This window comes from Tursiops truncatus, chromosome 8, assembly GCF_011762595.2.
Source record: "Tursiops truncatus isolate mTurTru1 chromosome 8, mTurTru1.mat.Y, whole genome shotgun sequence".
Lineage (NCBI taxonomy): Eukaryota > Metazoa > Chordata > Mammalia > Artiodactyla > Delphinidae > Tursiops > Tursiops truncatus.
In genome coordinates, this window is record NC_047041.1 from 94,591,999 (window position 1) to 94,608,474 (window position 16,476).

Here is a 16,476-nt window from a genome sequence, read left to right on the forward strand (position 1 = left end):
TTCTCTGCTCAAAGGGCAGCGGCTGTGACGGGGCTCCCGGGCACAGGGTACGCCGTGGCCTGGCCCAGCTCCTCATGCCCCCGGTCTCCACCCGACAGCCACCCGCCTGCCCCTGCCATGGAGACCTTCTTTAGGAGACACTTCCAGCGGAAGGCGCCAGGCCCTGGAGAGGGGCAGAGGCGGCCCGGCGGCGTGGGGCTGCCCACAGGCAAGGCCCGGCGCCGCTCGCCTGCAGGGCAGGCCTCCTCCTCGCTGGTCCAGCGGCGCCGCTCCAGCGCACAGCTCCAGGGCTGCCTCCTGGGCTGTGGGGTGGGGGCCCCGCGCTCCAGCCGCCGGCGCTCCAGCACCGCGCCCCCCGCCTGCAACCCCCGCTTCACCGTGGATGAGGTGCCTGCCCTGCAGCCTGCCACTGTTGGGGCCCTGCGTCTGGGCGCACCCCTGCTCTTGGCCGGGCTCTTGGGCATGGATGAGGAGGAGGGGGTCCAGGAGGAGGATGTGACAGTTGCGTCGTTGGCGGCCACCCAGCCAGGCACCAAGAGACCGGGGCCATCCCCGCATCGGGGAGCCCTGCCCGTGCTGCCCATTCCCCGCTGGCGCCGGCGCCGGGCCTCCTCCCACCTGCTGCCCGCTGACGTGGTGAAAGACCGCGCCCTCTGGGGCCTGCACGGTTACTACCGGCCCCTCAGCCCGCAGCGGCCCTCAGGCCAGCACCTCAGCCTGGGGGGCCGAAGAGCCTCGGGCACTGCAGCTGGCCCCAGGATGCCTGCCTGCGTGCGCCCGCTGTCCCGCAGACGCCAGGTAGCCCTGCGGCGCAAGTCAGCCGGACCCCAGACCTGGAGTGCCCTGCTTGCGTAGGTATAGCTGCAGCCAGCAGGGCGAGTGGCCTCCGGGGGCTGGCTTGAGGGCCCCCGGCTCGGGAAGAGCTCTGAGCCATGCTCGGAAGCCAAGCAGGACTCTCAGGAGGGCCCAGTCTCCTCGGGGATCCTCTCAGAGTCTTGGGCTGCCTTAGGGCATCCTCTGCCCTCCCTACCGCCATCCCTGTCTTGACCCGGTGTTGAGGTCACGGTGAGGGCAGAGATCCTAGGTGAGGGGAAGGAAGCAGAGTCACCGAGTGCTCAGCTAGCCTCAGGTATCTCCTTTTCTGTAGGAAAGCCATCACCAAGTCAGGCCTCCAGCACCTGGCACCCCCTCCTCCAGCTCCCGGGGCCCCGCGCAGTGAGCCTGAGCGGCAGATCCGGAGCACTGTGGACTGGAGCGTGAGTGGCCGGGAGCTGCAAGGGGCAAATGAGGACCAGTCCCCGCCGGGCTCAGGGCCACGGAGCAGTCGGGTTGAGGGTACTGTGGGCAGCTGCGAGAAGAGCCCGTGGGCCTGTGGGGTCAGGGCAGACCTGGCATGGCCACGTTTGAGCCAAGCCTTAAAGCCAAGGGACAGTGGGGAAAACAGGATGGAGCAAAGTAGATTGTGGCAGCTGGAGCAGGTTTGTATTGGGAGAGGGAGGGTTGGTCGGGCAGGGCAGGGGTGCACTAAGCGTGCTCATCCTGTGATCTAGGAGTCAGCGACGTATGGGGAGCACATCTGGTTTGAGACCAACGTGTCCGGGGACTTCTGCTATGTTGGAGAGCAGTACTGTGTAGCCAAGATGCTGGTGAGTGAGCTCTGTGCAGCACACTGCCCCCTGGTGGTGGAGCCAGGTCTAGAAGCCTGTAGACCGATTCCTGTGGGCCTGACAGGCTGCTGCCCTTCCAGGGGAAGGCGGAAACAAGGCTCTCACCTAAGCACCCCTGCGGTGGGCTGCCCGAGGATGGTGAGAGGAATGGGGCTGTGTCCTGATGCCAGGGCTGGGGCTTCCCGGTGCACACAGTGGGCAGCTGTGCTGGGGCAGGTGCGAGGAGTTCTCTGCCTGCCCTGGGGCAGCATCCCGGGTGGAGTTACCTGGTGCCTCAGGGGCCCTCTCTTTCCTGCAGCAGAAATCAGTGTCCCGGAGGAAGTGTGCAGCGTGCAAGATTGTGGTGCACACCCCCTGCATTGAACAGCTAGAGAAGGTGAGTGTGGTTGCTCAGGCTCTCCGGCCCCTCCCCTTTGGGTGCTAAAGCCCTCCCAGTGCACACACGTGTGTATCTGTACACGCATTTTCATGTTACACAAACATCACCTGCCGGGGGTACCCCAGTGTGCGTAGTGGTGAAGAGCCAAGGACCCTGGAGCTGAGGTGCCTGCATTTGCATCCTGGCTCCTCCTCTATTTGTTACTGTGACTCCACTGCCCAGAACAAGCCTGGCACAGAGTGGGGCTTGTAGACTATTACTCAACCAGATGAAGTAATGAATGATGACCAAGACACCATTTTATCAGTTCCCAAACTAACACTTAGAAGGGGCCATGCCTTGCTGAAGCTGTGCAACTCAGCTGTGTCAGGGCCAGTCCTGTGCGGCCCTGAAGCCTGGCTCAGTCCCCTCCACGCTGCCACTGTAAAGACCTTTCCCCAAGGACCACTATCCACAGTGTGTCTGCAGCTGGGGGCACGTCTGGGCCATGTGCTTCCAGGGAGGGAGGTGGAAGGAATGCTGGGCGGGTGGGTCCAGGCAGAGGGTGGGAGGGCTGCCATGGCCCATCAGTGCTCCCCAGGCAGCAGAAACCCAGACCAGCATAAGAGAAATCCCGTAGGACTAGCAATGGCATGAACAAGGCTAACATGGACTGCTTCCCCGACCCCCCAACTCGTAGTGTGAGGTTTCCCTACAATTCTGCTAAGGCTGAAGCAGGGACAGTTAGGAGAAGAGAAACCAGTGTAGCCCCAGGCACTATAGACCCATCACACCACCCCCTAAGGTGAAAATCAAACCAGGATTTCACAAATGAGCTAACCATCTCCAGGGACCAGTCAGCAAGCGAGGACTGGGCTGCCGGCATGTGCCTGAGTCGGGAGTGCTGGAGGGTGAGGAAAGGTGGAGGAGGGGTAAGCCTTGGTGCTGTTCTAGTGGGGGAGACGGATACAGAGCTTGCTGTCTCCCGCATCCCAGAACACTGGGCAGAGGAAGGAAAGATTCCTTCTGGCTAGTGGAGAGGAACGGGGATGTAGGAGGGCTTCTGAGAAGAGGTGTCTCACGTTCTCAGGGCTCCCAGGATAATTGGGGGCTGTCCCTACCTTGCAAGGATGCCTCTGAGTGACGCCTTCCTGAAGGGGGTGGCCATATGCCTGACCCCACGAAGGGAGGTTCTGATGTTTTGGTGATCATTTCATGTTTCACAGATAAATTTCCGCTGCAAGCCATCCTTCCGTGAATCAGGCTCCAGGAACGTCCGTGAGGTAAGTGCCCAGGGTAGTTAGGGCCCCAGGTTTCCTGAGTGGACCTCTCTGCAGTGTCTTCAGAGTGTCACCAGGGGCTCAGCTCCTTCTAGGCGGCTCTGGGGCCCAGGGAGGTACAGGGCTGAGGCTCTGAGGGTCTCAAAGGGGAAGGCCCGGTTGGCCCTGCCTGCAGATGGGGTAGGGCACTGCCTACCTCTTGTGCCTCCCAGTTCTCTCTGTACTTCCTCTGAGCCCTGACCTCTGGGCCACGGGGAGAAGTCTTCAGCCCCTTCTCACACACAGGACTGCAGAGAGCGTCCTGCAGCCCCTGCCCCTCACTGTTGATATATTGAGGGGCACAGGCCACATTCAAAGCTTCCACCCCTCACTTACTCCGGTGACGCTTCTCTCCTCCGCCAGCCAACCTTTGTGCGGCACCACTGGGTACACAGGCGACGCCAGGATGGCAAGTGTCGGCACTGTGGGAAGGTGAGGCCCTGCCCAAGGAAGTTGGCCAGCCTGCTGCCCACTGGCCCCAGGCCCTACGGCCCCTGAGCCTCGTGTGGCCCGTCCATCACTGACCGTGGTCAGGGCTCACTCTCAGCCTGGCTGCAGTGCCCAGCCAGTTCCAGAGCAGCCAGGTCGCTGGGCAGAGCAGGAGGGCAGGGAGGAAAGCCTTCTAGAGCAGCATCTCTGGGCTGCTCTGAAGTCGCGAGTGAGCCCTTTGAGAAGCATATAGACTTTTTCCCTCATTAACTCAGCCGATGCATGTTTAGGGCCTGCTGGGTGGCAAGCACCGAGCTGGGTAGCGGGTCCCTGTCCTCCTAGAGGAGGATGTGGCTCCCAGACAGGCTGCAGGGGGCTTCCTGAGCACAGTCCACAGTGGTTGTGGTTTCGTTGACTTATTTATTGTCTGCTTCTTGTCTGCTCCCTCAGTAAGTTCAGGCTCTGAGAGGTCCCTCTTTCCTCCGTCCACTCAGTATCCAGCAGTGTGGGGCACACAGCAGGCCCGCGAGGAACGTGTGTGGAATGAGCAGGAATGAATGTGATCGGTACCATAAAGAACTTTCAGAGTGCACTGGCGGGCCTGGCGAGCCTGGGTCAGGAAGGAGGGATTGGAATCAGGCAGGAGTTAGCTGTGGACCCCTTTGCAGCAGATCACGCAATTAACTAAAGACAGTTGTGGGCACCTGGCTCAGCCTCCCTCCCTACCCTAGGGACTCATTTTACAGTTCTTTTATTTTTAAAAAACGTGCTCCATTGCCCTGGGTGGAGAAAGGGTGGCACCGGAAGGGGGCTGGGTCTGCTGCTCCAGGCCGGGTCCCGGCTGCCCTCATCACCCTGTGCGCCCTAGGGCTTCCAGCAGAAGTTCACCTTCCACAGCAAGGAGATCGTGGCCATCAGCTGCTCCTGGTGCAAGCAAGCCGTGAGTGCTGCTCGCCCTACCTGCGGGCTGGCCCCCGGGCTGCACTGGGTTGGGGGTCCCGGGTCTCAGCTGGGTCTGGCTCAGCCACGCCAACCAACCCCCTCTAGTACCACAGCAAGGTGTCCTGCTTCATGCTGCAGCAGATCGAGGAGCCGTGCTCCCTGGGGGTCCACGCCGCCGTGGTCATCCCACCCACCTGGATCCTCCGTGCCCGCAGGCCCCAGGTGAGTCCTGCCCGCACCCTTGACCCCCACAGACACCTAGGGTCTGCCAGCCACCTGGGCCCACCCACCTTGTCACCAACATCCTTGCTTCCCTTGCAGAATACCCTCAAGGCAAGCAAGAAGAAAAAGAGGGCATCCTTCAAGAGGAAATCTAGCAAGAAAGGGCCTGAGGTTAGACCTGGGACCAGGTGGGCAGCTGGAGGGGGGGAACAGGAGAGAGGGGCCTGTTTGGGGGGATGCTGAGCCCCCTGGGCTGATGCTGCCAGCTCGGCCACCAGTGGGTCAGTTTGGGCTCTGCGGCCCTGAGGAAGGTGAGAGGTCAGATCCGAGGTGCCTCTCTATGGCCAGGCCCACTGTGAGGTGTGACCCGGTGTGATCACAAGGGAACAGGGGCGGGGTCTGCCAAGACAGGAAAGAGCCTTATGGGCTCTCTGTGTCTCCAAGGAGGGCCGCTGGAGACCCTTCATCATCAGGCCCACCCCGTCCCCCCTCATGAAGCCCCTGCTGGTGTTCGTGAACCCCAAGAGTGGGGGCAACCAGGTACCCACAGTCTGCCCTCTCCACTGAGTGCCTTGGGGGAGGGATGGGGTCAAGCTCACGGCCCTCCCCGCAGCAGCTGTTCCCAGGTTCTGTTGCAGCTTCTGCCCCATTCCTCTTTCCCAGGGACGCTGAGAAAATCCAATTCTGTCTCCACCCTTCGCCCCTGCCTAGGCCTTGTTCCCACAGTTCCCACCCTTCTCCCCACGCATCTCCTCACCTCAGCCCGCCACCCCTGACTGCCTCCCCCCCGCCCCCCGCCGCCCCGTCCCTGTCGGCTCCTGGTCTCCCACAGGGCGCCAAGATCATCCAGTCCTTCCTCTGGTATCTCAATCCCCGGCAAGTCTTTGACCTGAGCCAGGGAGGGCCCAAGGAGGCGTAAGTACTTGCCAGGGCTCTCGTGGGGATGGTGGCAGGGGCTCGCCTGGCGCTCGGGGTACAGCACGCGGACCCTGACCCCATTCCTGTCTTCTGACCCCAGGCTGGAGATGTACCGCCGGGTGCACAACCTGCGGATCCTGGCCTGTGGGGGCGATGGCACGGTGAGCGCTCCTGCCCCTCCTGGCCCGGCCCGGCCCGGCCCTGGCCTCGCACTCTGACCTGGCCTCTCGTGCTCTGCCCGCTGCAGGTCGGCTGGATCCTCTCCACCCTGGACCAGCTGCGCTTAAAACCACCGCCACCCGTCGCCATCCTGCCCCTGGGCACCGGCAACGACTTGGCCCGCACCCTCAACTGGGGTGGGGTGAGTGCCCACAGGGCAGGGAGCTGGGGAGGGCGGGGCAGCAGGGAAGGCCCAGACCCCGGAGGGGCTCAGTTCCTGCCTCCCCCCAGGGCTACACCGATGAGCCCGTGTCCAAGATCCTCTCCCACGTAGAGGAGGGCAACGTGGTGCAGCTGGACCGCTGGGACCTCCGTGCTGAGCCCAACCCCGAGGCGGGGCCTGAGGAGCGAGATGAGGGGGCCACCGACCGGGTGGGTCGGCCGGGGCAGGGCCGGGGGTGTCTGGGATCCTGGGACCCAGGGTGACTCTTGGTGTCTCCAGACCTCGACCTCTTCACAGGAGGAGGGAGTAACGGTACTCGCCTCACGAGGTAGCTGTCACTCAGCCACTCAGCACATGTTTACTGAGAACCTGCTACTGCCGGGCACCGTCTGTTCTCAGCAGCGAGCAAAACCAAGTCCCGGCTCTCGTGGGGCTCCTGCAGAACACGGCCCGTCGGGGGGAGGGCTATGGGAAGAGAGGGCCAGCAGGGCACGGGGTGCCCTTGTGCGCGGGGCACTTAGCCCGGGAGCTCAGACGGCAGGGCCGAGGCCGGTGGGCTGGGGGCAGAGCTGTCTGGTGGACGTGACTGTGTGGGAAAGGGCTGAAAACGCGGGGGCTGAGCCGGCCAGCCCTCATGCCCGTCCCTGGCCTTTCTCCAGCTGCCGCTGGATGTCTTCAACAACTACTTCAGCCTGGGCTTTGATGCCCACGTCACCCTGGAGTTTCACGAGTCTCGAGGTTGGCAGACTTTTGCTGAGGAGGCCTGGGGAGGCTGGGGAGGGAGGGATACAGGAGGGGGTCCCCGAGAGGACCAGATCTTGCCCTTCCCAGTAAAAGGCATTCATTCTCAACCCTCCCTCTTGACCCCAGCCTGGGAAGCCCCAGCAGGCTCAGAACAACTGACTGTCCCCTATTTCTTGTCACCACCCAGAGGCCAACCCAGAGAAATTCAACAGCCGCTTTCGGAATAAGATGTTCTACGCCGGGGTGAGTCTGGGGTCTGCCAGCTATGCCCCACCATTCCCATGCCCACCTGTTCTACCGCCTGTGCCCCCTGCCCACCTGTGTCTCCCAGGCCGCAGGACCCCTGCGTGGCAGCGGTGAAGGCAATTACCTGTCACCAGATGGTGACACCCTCTGTCTCCCACAGACAGCCTTCTCCGACTTCCTGATGGGCAGCTCCAAGGACTTGGCCAAGCACATCCGCGTGGTGGTGAGTGGGCCATGCTGGCAGGCAGGGTGGGCGGGCCCAGTGGAAGGGAGACCACCTGGGTACATATACCCTCTACACCCTCCACCGTTCCCGCCTCCAGTGTGACGGGACTGACCTGACCCCCAAGATTCAGGACCTGAAACCCCAGTGCATTGTTTTCCTGAACATCCCCAGGTGAGGAGGGAAGGGCTCTGTGTGGGCCCTGCTGCCTCTGTCCTGCACGCCTGTCCTCTGAAGCCCATTGTGGTGCCCTCCCCTCCAGGTACTGTGCGGGCACCATGCCCTGGGGCCACCCTGGGGAGCACCATGACTTTGAGCCCCAGCGGCATGATGATGGCTACCTCGAGGTTATTGGCTTTACCATGACATCCCTGGTGAGTGAGCCAGCACGGAGACCATCTAGAGCCCCGGCCCTGCTTTGCCCCGGCCCTGTCCCCACAGTGCCCCGGAGCCTGGCCCCGAGATGGAAGGGGGGGGCAGTCACCAAACTTCCTTCATTGGCCAGGACAGGAGAGCTGACCCTCACCTCCTTCTCTGGCTGGGGTCTCACCCTCCGTCTGCTCTCCATGGGGCGGGGGGTCACTCTCACTTTGGCCAGAGCATCCCTGGGAAAAGCAGAGCTTGAGGTCCTGCCCCCCCCGGCCCCTGGCCTGAGCCTCTCGCGCCCACAGGCAGCACTGCAGGTGGGCGGGCACGGCGAGCGGCTGACACAGTGCCGAGAGGTGCTGCTCACCACGTCTAAGGCCATCCCAGTGCAGGTGGATGGTGAGCCCTGCAAGCTCGCAGCCTCATGCATCCGCATCTCCCTGCGCAACCAGGCCACCATGGTGCAGAAGGCCAAGCGGCGGAGCGCCGCCCCCCTGCACAGCGAGTATGCCCCTCCCCAGCCTCGGTTTTCCCATCTGGAAAGGAGGCTCACAGTCCCCCGAGGCAGCTGGGTGGGGCACGTGGCTCGGTGCCTGGCGGGGACGGGAAGCCCAGGAGAGCCCTGGCCGAGTGCTGTGTGGTCGCCCCGCCCGCAGCCAGCAGCCAGTGCCGGAGCAGCTGCGGATCCAGGTGAGCAGGGTCAGCATGCACGACTACGAGGCCTTGCACTATGACAAGGAGCAGCTCAAAGAGGCCTGTGAGTGGCGAACGGGGCTGGGGGCGCCGAGGAGCGCCGGGTCCCCTGAGGGCAGGGCGGTGGGGGGCAGCGCAGCCAGCTGCTGACAGCCGCTCTGTCCTCCAGCCGTGCCGTTGGGCACCGTGGTGGTCCCGGGAGACAGCGACCTGGAGCTGTGCCGCGCCCACATCGAGAGGCTCAGGCAGGTGAGGAGCAGGTCTGGGGCCTGCCTGGGCTGCCCCCTCCTGCCCCGGGTTCTGGTCACCCCCAGCCCCGGCCTCTGCTTCTCTCGACAGGAGCCCGAAGGTGCTGGAGCCAAGTCTCCGACGTGCCAGAAACTCTCCCCCAAGTGGTGCTTCCTGGATGGTGAGTGGCCCCGAAGGGCCAGCTCAGGGTGGTCCCGGGCCGTGTCCTGCCCCCTCCCTTGGGGGTCCTAGGTGGGGCGGCAGAAGACCTAGGCCTGGACAAGGGCCCCCTTCCTCAGCCACGTCTCTCCCCACAGCCACCACTGCTAGCCGCTTCTACAGAATCGACAGGGCGCAGGTGAGCACTCGCCGTCCTGCTCCGTCCGCCGCCGGCTCCGGGGCCCCAGTGTCCCCTGTCCTGCTAGGCCACCCTCCACAGCCGGGCACAGCCGTCCTTGCGTCCCATAGTGTCCGCGGTTGGGCCGTGCACAGGGATGGTGCTGACGGGAGAAGGGAGCCCGTGTGCCCGGACAGGGCTCGCTGGGTTGGGGTGGGGTGGGGGCGGCCCTCACGGCACAGCTGTCATCCATCCAGACACGGAAGGAAAGGCACTTCTGGCCAGAGGCCTGGTCACCTGGGTAAACGCTTAGCAGTAGAAAGGGGCTGGCCAGCTGGGGGGCCCGCTGTGTGGAGGTCAGGGTATGGGCTTGGGTGGCAGGAGAGGAGAGGAGAATGGGGGAGGGGACAGGGGACTGGCAGGGCCACTGGCCCGCCTGCCTCCTGTCAGCGTTCCTGCTCACAGCAGAGGCTTCTCCAGGTCTCCTGGCCTGGAAGCCCCTTCACCACCACCCTGGCCACCCTGCAGGGCCCTGACTCTCGGCCCTGACCTCCCCACCCGCAGGAACACCTCAACTACGTGACCGAGATCGCACAGGATGAGATTTATATCCTGGACCCTGAGCTGCTGGGGGCGTCTGCCCGACCCGACCTCCCAACCCCCTCTTCCCCTCTCCCCACCTCGCCCTGCTCACCCAGGCCCCGGTGAGTCCCAGGCCTCAGCCAGTGCCCTGGCTGTAAATCCCACCCGTAAGGCAGCGGCTCCTCAAGCCCTGTCTTCCGCCCCAGCCCTTCCCTGAGTGTCAGACGCACGTCCAGCTGCCTGCGGTCCCCACTGGCCCCTCCCCACTGACCCACAGGCAGCAAACTGAACCCAGCCTGCCAGCCCTCCACCCCACCATCCGCCCGCCGTGTCTGAGCACACCACAGAGCCCCTGGCCTCCTGCTCTCTCCCCCCAGCCTGGAACCTTCTTCCCCAGCACCCACCCTGCAGTCAATGTGCCCTCCCCCGTACCTGGTCACTTCATCCCACGCAGCCTGAGCCTGGTGGTCTCTGACCCCACCAGCGCCCTCCCTGCTCCATCACCACAGTCCAGCCGCACTCGCCTCTGGGTTCTTCAAGGCACAAGTTTGCCCACCTCTGGACTTCTCCTTGCCTCCCCGATCTTCACAGAGCTGCCCCTCCATTCATCTCTCAGCTTGGGTGTTTCCTCCTCAGGGTCTCCCAGGAGCCCCACCTGAAGTTGCTGTTCAATCACACTACCCTGTCTCCTATTCTTTGTAGCACTTCTTGCTGTTTCAAAATACCTTATTTATTTGTTTACTTGTCTCTCTGACTAGAATGTAAGCTCCCTGAGAGCAAGTTCTCCACCCGCCATGTTCACTGCTGTGTTGCCAGTGCCCAGAACATCGCTTGACACATAGGAGGCACTCAATAAACTGTTGAAAGGACAGAGGGCGCCCGGGTTGGGGCTGGGGAGGGCGACAAGCTGGGCCCGTGCTGTAGCCATGTCACCTGTAGCCCTGCCACATCTCATCCTGCTCTGTTTGCAGGTCACTGCCAGGGGATGCTGCACCCCCTACAGGTGAGGCCTCTCCCTGCAGGGCCCCTGTTTCCTCCCTGGTCCTAGGACCGAGGCTCGGTGGGGTGGTGGGGTCGGGTGGGCTGGAGCCCATACGCAGCCTCACAAGAACACAGCTACGTCACAGTCACCATGAGCCCACAGCCCTTGGCATACGTGCCCCAACAGGCCCCCTTCTCTGCACAATAGTACCTCAGACGTATGTTCACACACCGACACATGCCTAGGCGTCCAGCGCCAGAGAGTAACAGGCAGGTGTTCTGTGCAGGTGAAGAGCTGATCGAGGCTGCCAAGAGGAACGATTTCTGTAAGGTACTAGTGCCAGGCTCGGGCTTCTTCCCCTTGGCAGCCCCCTCAGGCCCTGGGGAGTGGGGCCTCTGGGCTGGGCCAAGAGCTGATCTGTTGAGGTGCGGTCATCTGTCGTCGCCTGGGCCTCTGTGGGGCCTCCGTGTGGTTGTTCCCGTCAGCCATGCCCCCCATCCCTGTCCAGCCCACAGTCGGTGTCCCTGCATAGGGGCTTCCTAGCGCATTCTGCCTGTCCCTGGTACTCAGACAGGATCGAGCCTTAGAGGAACCGCAGCCTCCAAGGCTCGGTCGTCAGTGCTCCCGGGGTGTCCAGGGGCGCCTGGGGTGAGAGAAGCCCATCGTGTCTCCCCTGCGCTCCAGAAAGACCCCCAGAGGCCCCTAGGGAGCCTGGGGCCTGTGTGAGTTGGGGGGTGTTTCTGTGGCTGGAAGCAGGGTGGCCCTGAGGAGCCCCAGCCCTGCTCTGCCTCCTGCCCCCAGCTCCAGGAGCTGCACCGAGCCGGGGGCGACCTCATGCACCGGGACGAGCGGGGCCGCACGCTCCTGCACCACGCCGTCAGCACCGGCAGCAAGGAGGTGGTCCGCTACCTGCTGGACCACGGTGAGCTGTGCCACTGGGGCCCCTGGGAGGAGGGAGAGGCTGCTAGGCCTCTCTGACTTCCCCCTCCCCCTTCTCCAGCCCCCACAGAGATCCTTGATGCTGTGGAGGAAAAGTGAGTATGCGGGCAGTGCAGGACCCCAGTTACCCTGGAAACTGTCCCGTCTTTATCGAGCCCCTCCCATTTGGTCCTGTCAGAGCCCATAAACCCTTCCTGGTCACATCTGTCATCCTCTGGGCCACCCCCCCCCCTTGCCCCAGGACCCTGAACTTCCTGCCCTTTCTAATGGCCTTTGGGAGACAGGAGGGCTCAGAGGACTGGATGGGGTCCACAGCTAGCCCCTGTTCCCCCAGCGGGGAGACCTGTCTGCACCAGGCCGCAGCCCTGGGCCAGCGTACCATCTGCCACTACATCGTGGAGGCCGGGGCCTCTCTCATGAAGACAGACCAGCAGGTGAGCAGACTAGCAGGGCAGGCAGGGGATCCACGCAAGCAAACCTCTCCCAAACTCCAGCCCGGGGAGAGGGGGGTCTGGGGGAGGGCCGCCTCCGGGGATCCAAAGCTGTCCTTCAGCCAGCACGGTCCAGACCCCGAGAACCTGAGACAGCAGGAGTTGGCTGCTCCCGAGGGAAGAGCCCCCGTCTTCTAAGCCTGCTGGGGCCGACAGGTCCCTGAGGTGATGGCAGCCCCCCCTCATCCAGGGCGACACTCCCCGGCAGCGGGCTGAGAGGGCTCAGGACACGGAACTGGCCGCGTACCTGGAGAACCGGCAGCACTACCAGATGATCCAGCGGGAGGACCAGGAGACGGCTGTGTGAGGCCGCTGCGCAGCAGGGCGACGGGCCACCAGAGGACCAGCCCCTCCTCGCCCACCTCACTGCCACATTCCAGGCGGAGGGCCACAGAGGGACCCGGGACCCAGGACCCAGGGAAGGAGCCCTGTGCTGCTCCCTGTGGAGCTGCCCAGACCTAGGGCTGGACTCTGAGGAGCTGGGGGCCAGGGGCTGGGGTGGGGTCTCACCCGGCCCCCTGAGGCCACAGCCTGACCCAGAGGCTCACAGGGGACCAGGAGACTGGACTGGGCTGGGCAGACCATTGGGGGGGCTGGGGGGGCCCTCACCTTCCCTGCAGTGGGTGCCGTGGAGTTGAGGGCCCACAGCCCGGAGGCCCTGTGAGGGAGCCCCCAGGAAGACGCTTCCTAAACCTCCGGGTCCTTGAGGACCCTCACTCTGAGGCTCCTGGGAGCTTGGGCCCCTCTCCCGCCCTGACACCCCCCCCCCACCCCCGCCCCCAGGGCTTCTTCCCGAATACACGGAGCCTGCTGCATCTGCCTGCCCGCTGCCCTGCTTAGCACCTACCCGGTGACCCTCCTCCCAAACCCAGTCATTTCACCTCCGACTGTGTGGCCTGGGGGGTGGGGGTGGGGGCTTTCACGGTGACATGTTTACAGCTGGGTGTGACTCAGTAAAGTGGATTTTTTTTCCTTTCCGCTTTTCTTTTTTTGTGGGGGAGGTCTTCCAGAAGCGGTGGAATCTGCTGGGTTATCCTCCGGGTGGGGGACTGGACGCCGTCGACCCAGAACCATACTCATTTCGAGGGATCCTGGCTCCCGTTTCGGGGTGGGGTCCGAGGGGCTGCCCAGGACCTGACCTCTGCCTGGCTGCCGCGCTGGTCGTGGCCGGGGGAGGAGCTGATTTCCTCCTGCTTCCCGCTTCCCGCGGGGAAGATAACAATGAAAGTGAAAGAGGTGGAGCGGGGGCGAGGCCTGGTTTCTTGGGCCGGGTCGCCCTGTGGCCTGGGGCAAACCCCCTCCTCCTGGCCTCAACTGCTTTCGCTGTTTAGGGTATCGGATGAGGTGATCCCCGAGCCTCCAGGCTCAGAAGGGGTGGGCGTTTGCAGCCGCTGCCGGGCCGCGTCTGGAACTTCTCAGACGGCTGCTGTCGGCTCTAAATCTTAACCAAATCCAGGCCTGCGGGCTCCTCCTTCCCCAGCTCCCCCGCCCCCCGCCAACCTGCGCGTGGAGAAAGGCGCAGTGGCCTCCGCGCCCTTCCGACCCGTGCGCTTTTCTGGGGTCCCCCGTCCGAGCCCCATCCCGACACTGAGCAGAGCATCTCACTGCAGACCTGGTGAAGCGACCCGAGGCGGGGGCTGGCGCTCCTTCCCCAGCATCTAAGGGGCGCTGAGAGTCGAGCGGGCCCTGGGAGGCGGAGCGGGGCCTCGACGGGGTTAATCACTGCACCCGGGGCTCGACGGACAGAGCCGCACACAGGCTCGAACGCGGGCCCCGCGCCGGGACCTGTGACACACCCGGGACTCCGCGCTCCCTCCTGGTCTCCACCTAAAGCTCCGTGGCCATGAAGGGAAGCTGGCGTCCAGAGGGGAAAGGGGACGGCCCCGAGGAGGGGGCAGAGGTCGGGGACGGCAAACAGGGGCCCGGGCCGAGGGAGCGCGAGACTGGGGACTGGGGACAGGGCGTGCCGGGACAGGACGGAGACCCGGGGCTGGGGCTGGGGACGCCAGGAGAGCCCGGCGTCTGAAAGCGGAGGGCACCGGCCGGGCGAGACGAGGCAAGGCGAGGGTGTGGGGCCGAGCGGCGGGAAGAGGGGGTAGAGGCGCGGGGGGCTCGGGGAGGGAGCGGAGGCGGGGACGCCGGGGTCGGGGGGCGGCGCGGGTTTGAGGGGAGGGGGCGGGGCAGGTCCTTCGTCGGTGGGGGGGAGGGGGCGGGGGCCCATGTGACCGGCTCAGACCGGTTCTGGAGACAAAAGGGGCCGCGGCGGCCGGAGCGGGACGGGCCCGGCGCGGGAGGGAGCGAAGCAGCGCGGGCAGCGAGCGAGTGAGCGTGCGGGGCCCCGGAGGGCGCGCGGCGGCTTCGGCCCCTCGGCCGCTGCCGATGTGGGGGCTGGAGGCGGGGTGGGGGTCTGAGCTGAGTCCCGGGCTCCAGGCGGCCCCTGGGGCGACTCCTCCCGCTGTGCGCCCCGGCTGGCGGGGAGGGGCCAGCCCCCCAAGTCCGCCGCCACCGCAGTAGCAGCCCGACCCTTTGGGCCTGGAAACTGGGGAAAGGGGGTGGGAGGTTCACGCCTGCGGCCCCCAGTGAGGACTCTGACCCGTGCTCTACCCCCAGGATGCAGCGCCGAGGCTTCCTCCTCCTCGCCCTCCTCGCCCTGCTGGCGCTCACCTCCGCGGTGGCCAAAAAGAAAGGTGATATGGAGGGTGGGGGGTTTAAGGAGGGCTGGAGCCGGGCAGGTGAGGCCGGCAGCCTCGGTTCCGAGGCCGGGACTCCAGGAAGGGGTCTCCGAGTGAGTCTCTCCTGGCCCGGGTCCTGAGCTCTGTTCCCCATGCGTTGTAGACAAAGTGAAGAAGGGAGGCCCGGGGAGCGAGTGCGCGGAGTGGATCTGGGGGCCCTGCACCCCCAGCAGCAAGGACTGCGGCGTGGGTTTCCGCGAGGGCACCTGCGGGGCCCAGACGCAACGCATCCGGTGCCGGGTCCCCTGTAACTGGAAGAAGGAGTTTGGAGGTGAGGTGGGGCGCAGGCGGAGGGTAGGCAGGGGGCCCAGCCTCACGGGGACCTGAGCAGACCCGTGGAGGGGGCCACAGGCCACCCAGCTCTGACCCGGGCACTCTCCCGCCAGCCGACTGCAAGTACAAGTTTGAGAGCTGGGAGGCATGTGATGGGGTCACAGGCACCAAAGCCCGCCAAGGCACCCTGAAGAAGGCGCGGTACAATGCCCAGTGCCAGGAGACCATCCGTGTGACCAAGCCCTGCACCCCCAAGACCAAAGCCAAGGCCAAAGGTTAGCAGAGGGGCCAGGGGTGGGGTCATCACAGGTGGCTGCCCCTACCTGTGAAGGGAGTGGGTAAAGCCTGAAGTTTTGGATCCCGGCCAGTGAATTTTTGACGTGTCTGTACCGGGTTTCCCTGTAGGTAGAGACACCTTAGGTGGGCGGTACTGAGGGCCCCCGCAGAGGGTGCTCGGGAGGTTGAAATCCTGGCTCAAGTAAGGACAAAGTCAGCTGTTCTGTTGGAGCCTTTGGCTTGGGATTCAGGGAAATCGTACAGGGACAGCTTGGCTTTGTCATCTCTCCAGCAGGTGGGGGCAGTTTCTATATGGGAAGGACTTCACAGTCCTTACTTCCTCTTTCCCTTAGCTTCATTCCTGACTCACAGCAGCCCTGGAGGCCAACAGGGCAGAGTGGAATCTGCCCACTTGTCAGGTGAGGGGACTGAGGCTGTTGTCCAGGGCTGCTGGGACCAGGACTGAGACCGGGAACTTGAAGGTTTTCTGATCCCCAAAGTCTAAGCTGGGGGGAGTGAGGAATGTCCAGCATCATAATGGCTGTCCTGTCCCACGGGCTTCCAGGCTAGCTGATAGAGAACCACCAGGGGGCAGAATTTTCTCTTCTCTAATGTCTGTGTTGGGGGGAAGGGGGTCTCCAGTGGGTCACCCAAACCCTGCTAATGCGGTCTTTCTTTCTTGTTTTACAGCCAAGAAAGGGAAGGGAAAGGACTAGCGGCCAGGCCTGGATGCCAAGGAGCCCCTGGCTTTACTCGGAGGCCTGGCCCACGCCCTCCCTCTCCTGGCCCAGGATATAACCCACCAGTGCCTTTTGCCTACTCATTAGCTTTATCAATCATGCCCTGCTTCTTCCCTTCCACTTGCCTACACCCACCCCAAGTGCCCAAAGTGGGGAGGGACAAGGGATTCTAGGCAGCTTGAGCCTTACCCAAAGGGATTTGATTCCCCTGTACCCACTTTTCTTCTTCCCCCAATGATGCCATTACTAAGAAAGAAATAAATGTCTTTTTTTTTTTTTCCCCAATAAAAGCTTTCTTTTAATATATAAAAGCCCCTTCCCAGGAAGTTTGCTGTGGTGATTTGTTGGAGGTGGGAGAATGGAGGAAAGAGAGGGCTGGAGGGAACG

At 63.9% G+C, this 16,476-nt stretch overlaps 2 protein-coding genes across 25 annotated transcripts in view; both read left to right on the forward strand.

The window, feature by feature from the left end:
* The window catches only part of LOC101320656 (diacylglycerol kinase zeta), a 32,314-nt gene extending 19,269 nt beyond the window's left edge, over positions 1-13,045 (forward strand). For 4 of the 20 annotated variants that reach the window (XM_033860566.2, XM_033860567.2, XM_073808854.1 and 1 more), the window contains 30 exons: positions 1,148-1,256; positions 1,551-1,646; positions 1,966-2,043; positions 3,252-3,308; positions 3,708-3,776; positions 4,642-4,713; positions 4,821-4,937; positions 5,037-5,108; positions 5,382-5,477; positions 5,770-5,852; positions 5,956-6,016; positions 6,103-6,216; positions 6,306-6,446; positions 6,897-6,975; positions 7,169-7,224; positions 7,388-7,450; positions 7,551-7,624; positions 7,713-7,824; positions 8,122-8,321; positions 8,473-8,573; positions 8,679-8,758; positions 8,849-8,918; positions 9,055-9,095; positions 9,639-9,778; positions 10,628-10,659; positions 10,925-10,968; positions 11,440-11,560; positions 11,639-11,672; positions 11,912-12,011; positions 12,259-13,045. In XM_033860566.2, the coding sequence (XP_033716457.1) occupies positions 1,148-1,256; positions 1,551-1,646; positions 1,966-2,043; positions 3,252-3,308; positions 3,708-3,776; positions 4,642-4,713; positions 4,821-4,937; positions 5,037-5,108; positions 5,382-5,477; positions 5,770-5,852; positions 5,956-6,016; positions 6,103-6,216; positions 6,306-6,446; positions 6,897-6,975; positions 7,169-7,224; positions 7,388-7,450; positions 7,551-7,624; positions 7,713-7,824; positions 8,122-8,321; positions 8,473-8,573; positions 8,679-8,758; positions 8,849-8,918; positions 9,055-9,095; positions 9,639-9,778; positions 10,628-10,659; positions 10,925-10,968; positions 11,440-11,560; positions 11,639-11,672; positions 11,912-12,011; positions 12,259-12,375 (2,629 nt within the window). In that variant the 3' untranslated portion in view covers positions 12,376-13,045. Of the gene's footprint in view, positions 1-98; positions 852-1,147; positions 1,257-1,283; positions 1,479-1,550; positions 1,647-1,965; positions 2,044-3,251; positions 3,309-3,707; positions 3,777-4,641; positions 4,714-4,820; positions 4,938-5,036; positions 5,109-5,381; positions 5,478-5,769; positions 5,853-5,955; positions 6,017-6,102; positions 6,217-6,305; positions 6,447-6,896; positions 6,976-7,168; positions 7,225-7,387; positions 7,451-7,550; positions 7,625-7,712; positions 7,825-8,121; positions 8,322-8,472; positions 8,574-8,678; positions 8,759-8,848; positions 8,919-9,054; positions 9,096-9,638; positions 9,779-10,627; positions 10,660-10,845; positions 10,969-11,439; positions 11,561-11,638; positions 11,673-11,892; positions 12,012-12,224 lie in introns of those variants that run through there. The other 16 variants (XM_073808842.1, XM_033860561.2, XM_073808855.1 and 13 more) reach the window with 13 other exon arrangements.
* A 306-nt stretch (positions 13,046-13,351) lies between these two features.
* MDK (midkine) lies at positions 13,352-16,408 on the forward strand. Of its 5 annotated transcripts, none has more exons than XM_033860576.2 (6): positions 13,352-13,683; positions 14,679-14,755; positions 14,904-15,071; positions 15,187-15,348; positions 15,703-15,768; positions 16,040-16,408. In XM_033860576.2, the coding sequence occupies exons 2-6, from the start codon at positions 14,680-14,682 to the stop codon at positions 16,063-16,065; spliced, it is 498 nt and encodes a 165-aa protein (XP_033716467.1). In that variant the 5' UTR covers positions 13,352-13,683; position 14,679; the 3' UTR covers positions 16,066-16,408. The 5 variants fall into 5 exon arrangements, with proteins under 5 accessions (XP_033716467.1, XP_033716466.1, XP_073664958.1 ...); XM_033860575.2 differs by lacking the exon at positions 13,352-13,683 and adding an exon at positions 13,690-13,968; XM_073808857.1 differs by lacking the exon at positions 13,352-13,683 and adding an exon at positions 13,975-14,124.
* Positions 16,409-16,476: the final 68 nt, after the last annotated feature.

Bases quoted from the DNA above. Each gene is read 5' to 3' on its own strand.
- MDK (XM_033860576.2), top strand. From the start codon at position 14,680: ATGCAGCGCCGAGGCTTCCTCCTCCTCGCCCTCCTCGCCCTGCTGGCG. The intron at 15,072-15,186 runs GTGAGGTGGGGC...CTCTCCCGCCAG, and splicing joins CTGGAAGAAGGAGTTTGGAG to CCGACTGCAAGTACAAGTTT. The intron at 15,769-16,039 runs GTGAGGGGACTG...CTTGTTTTACAG, and splicing joins GGAATCTGCCCACTTGTCAG to CCAAGAAAGGGAAGGGAAAG.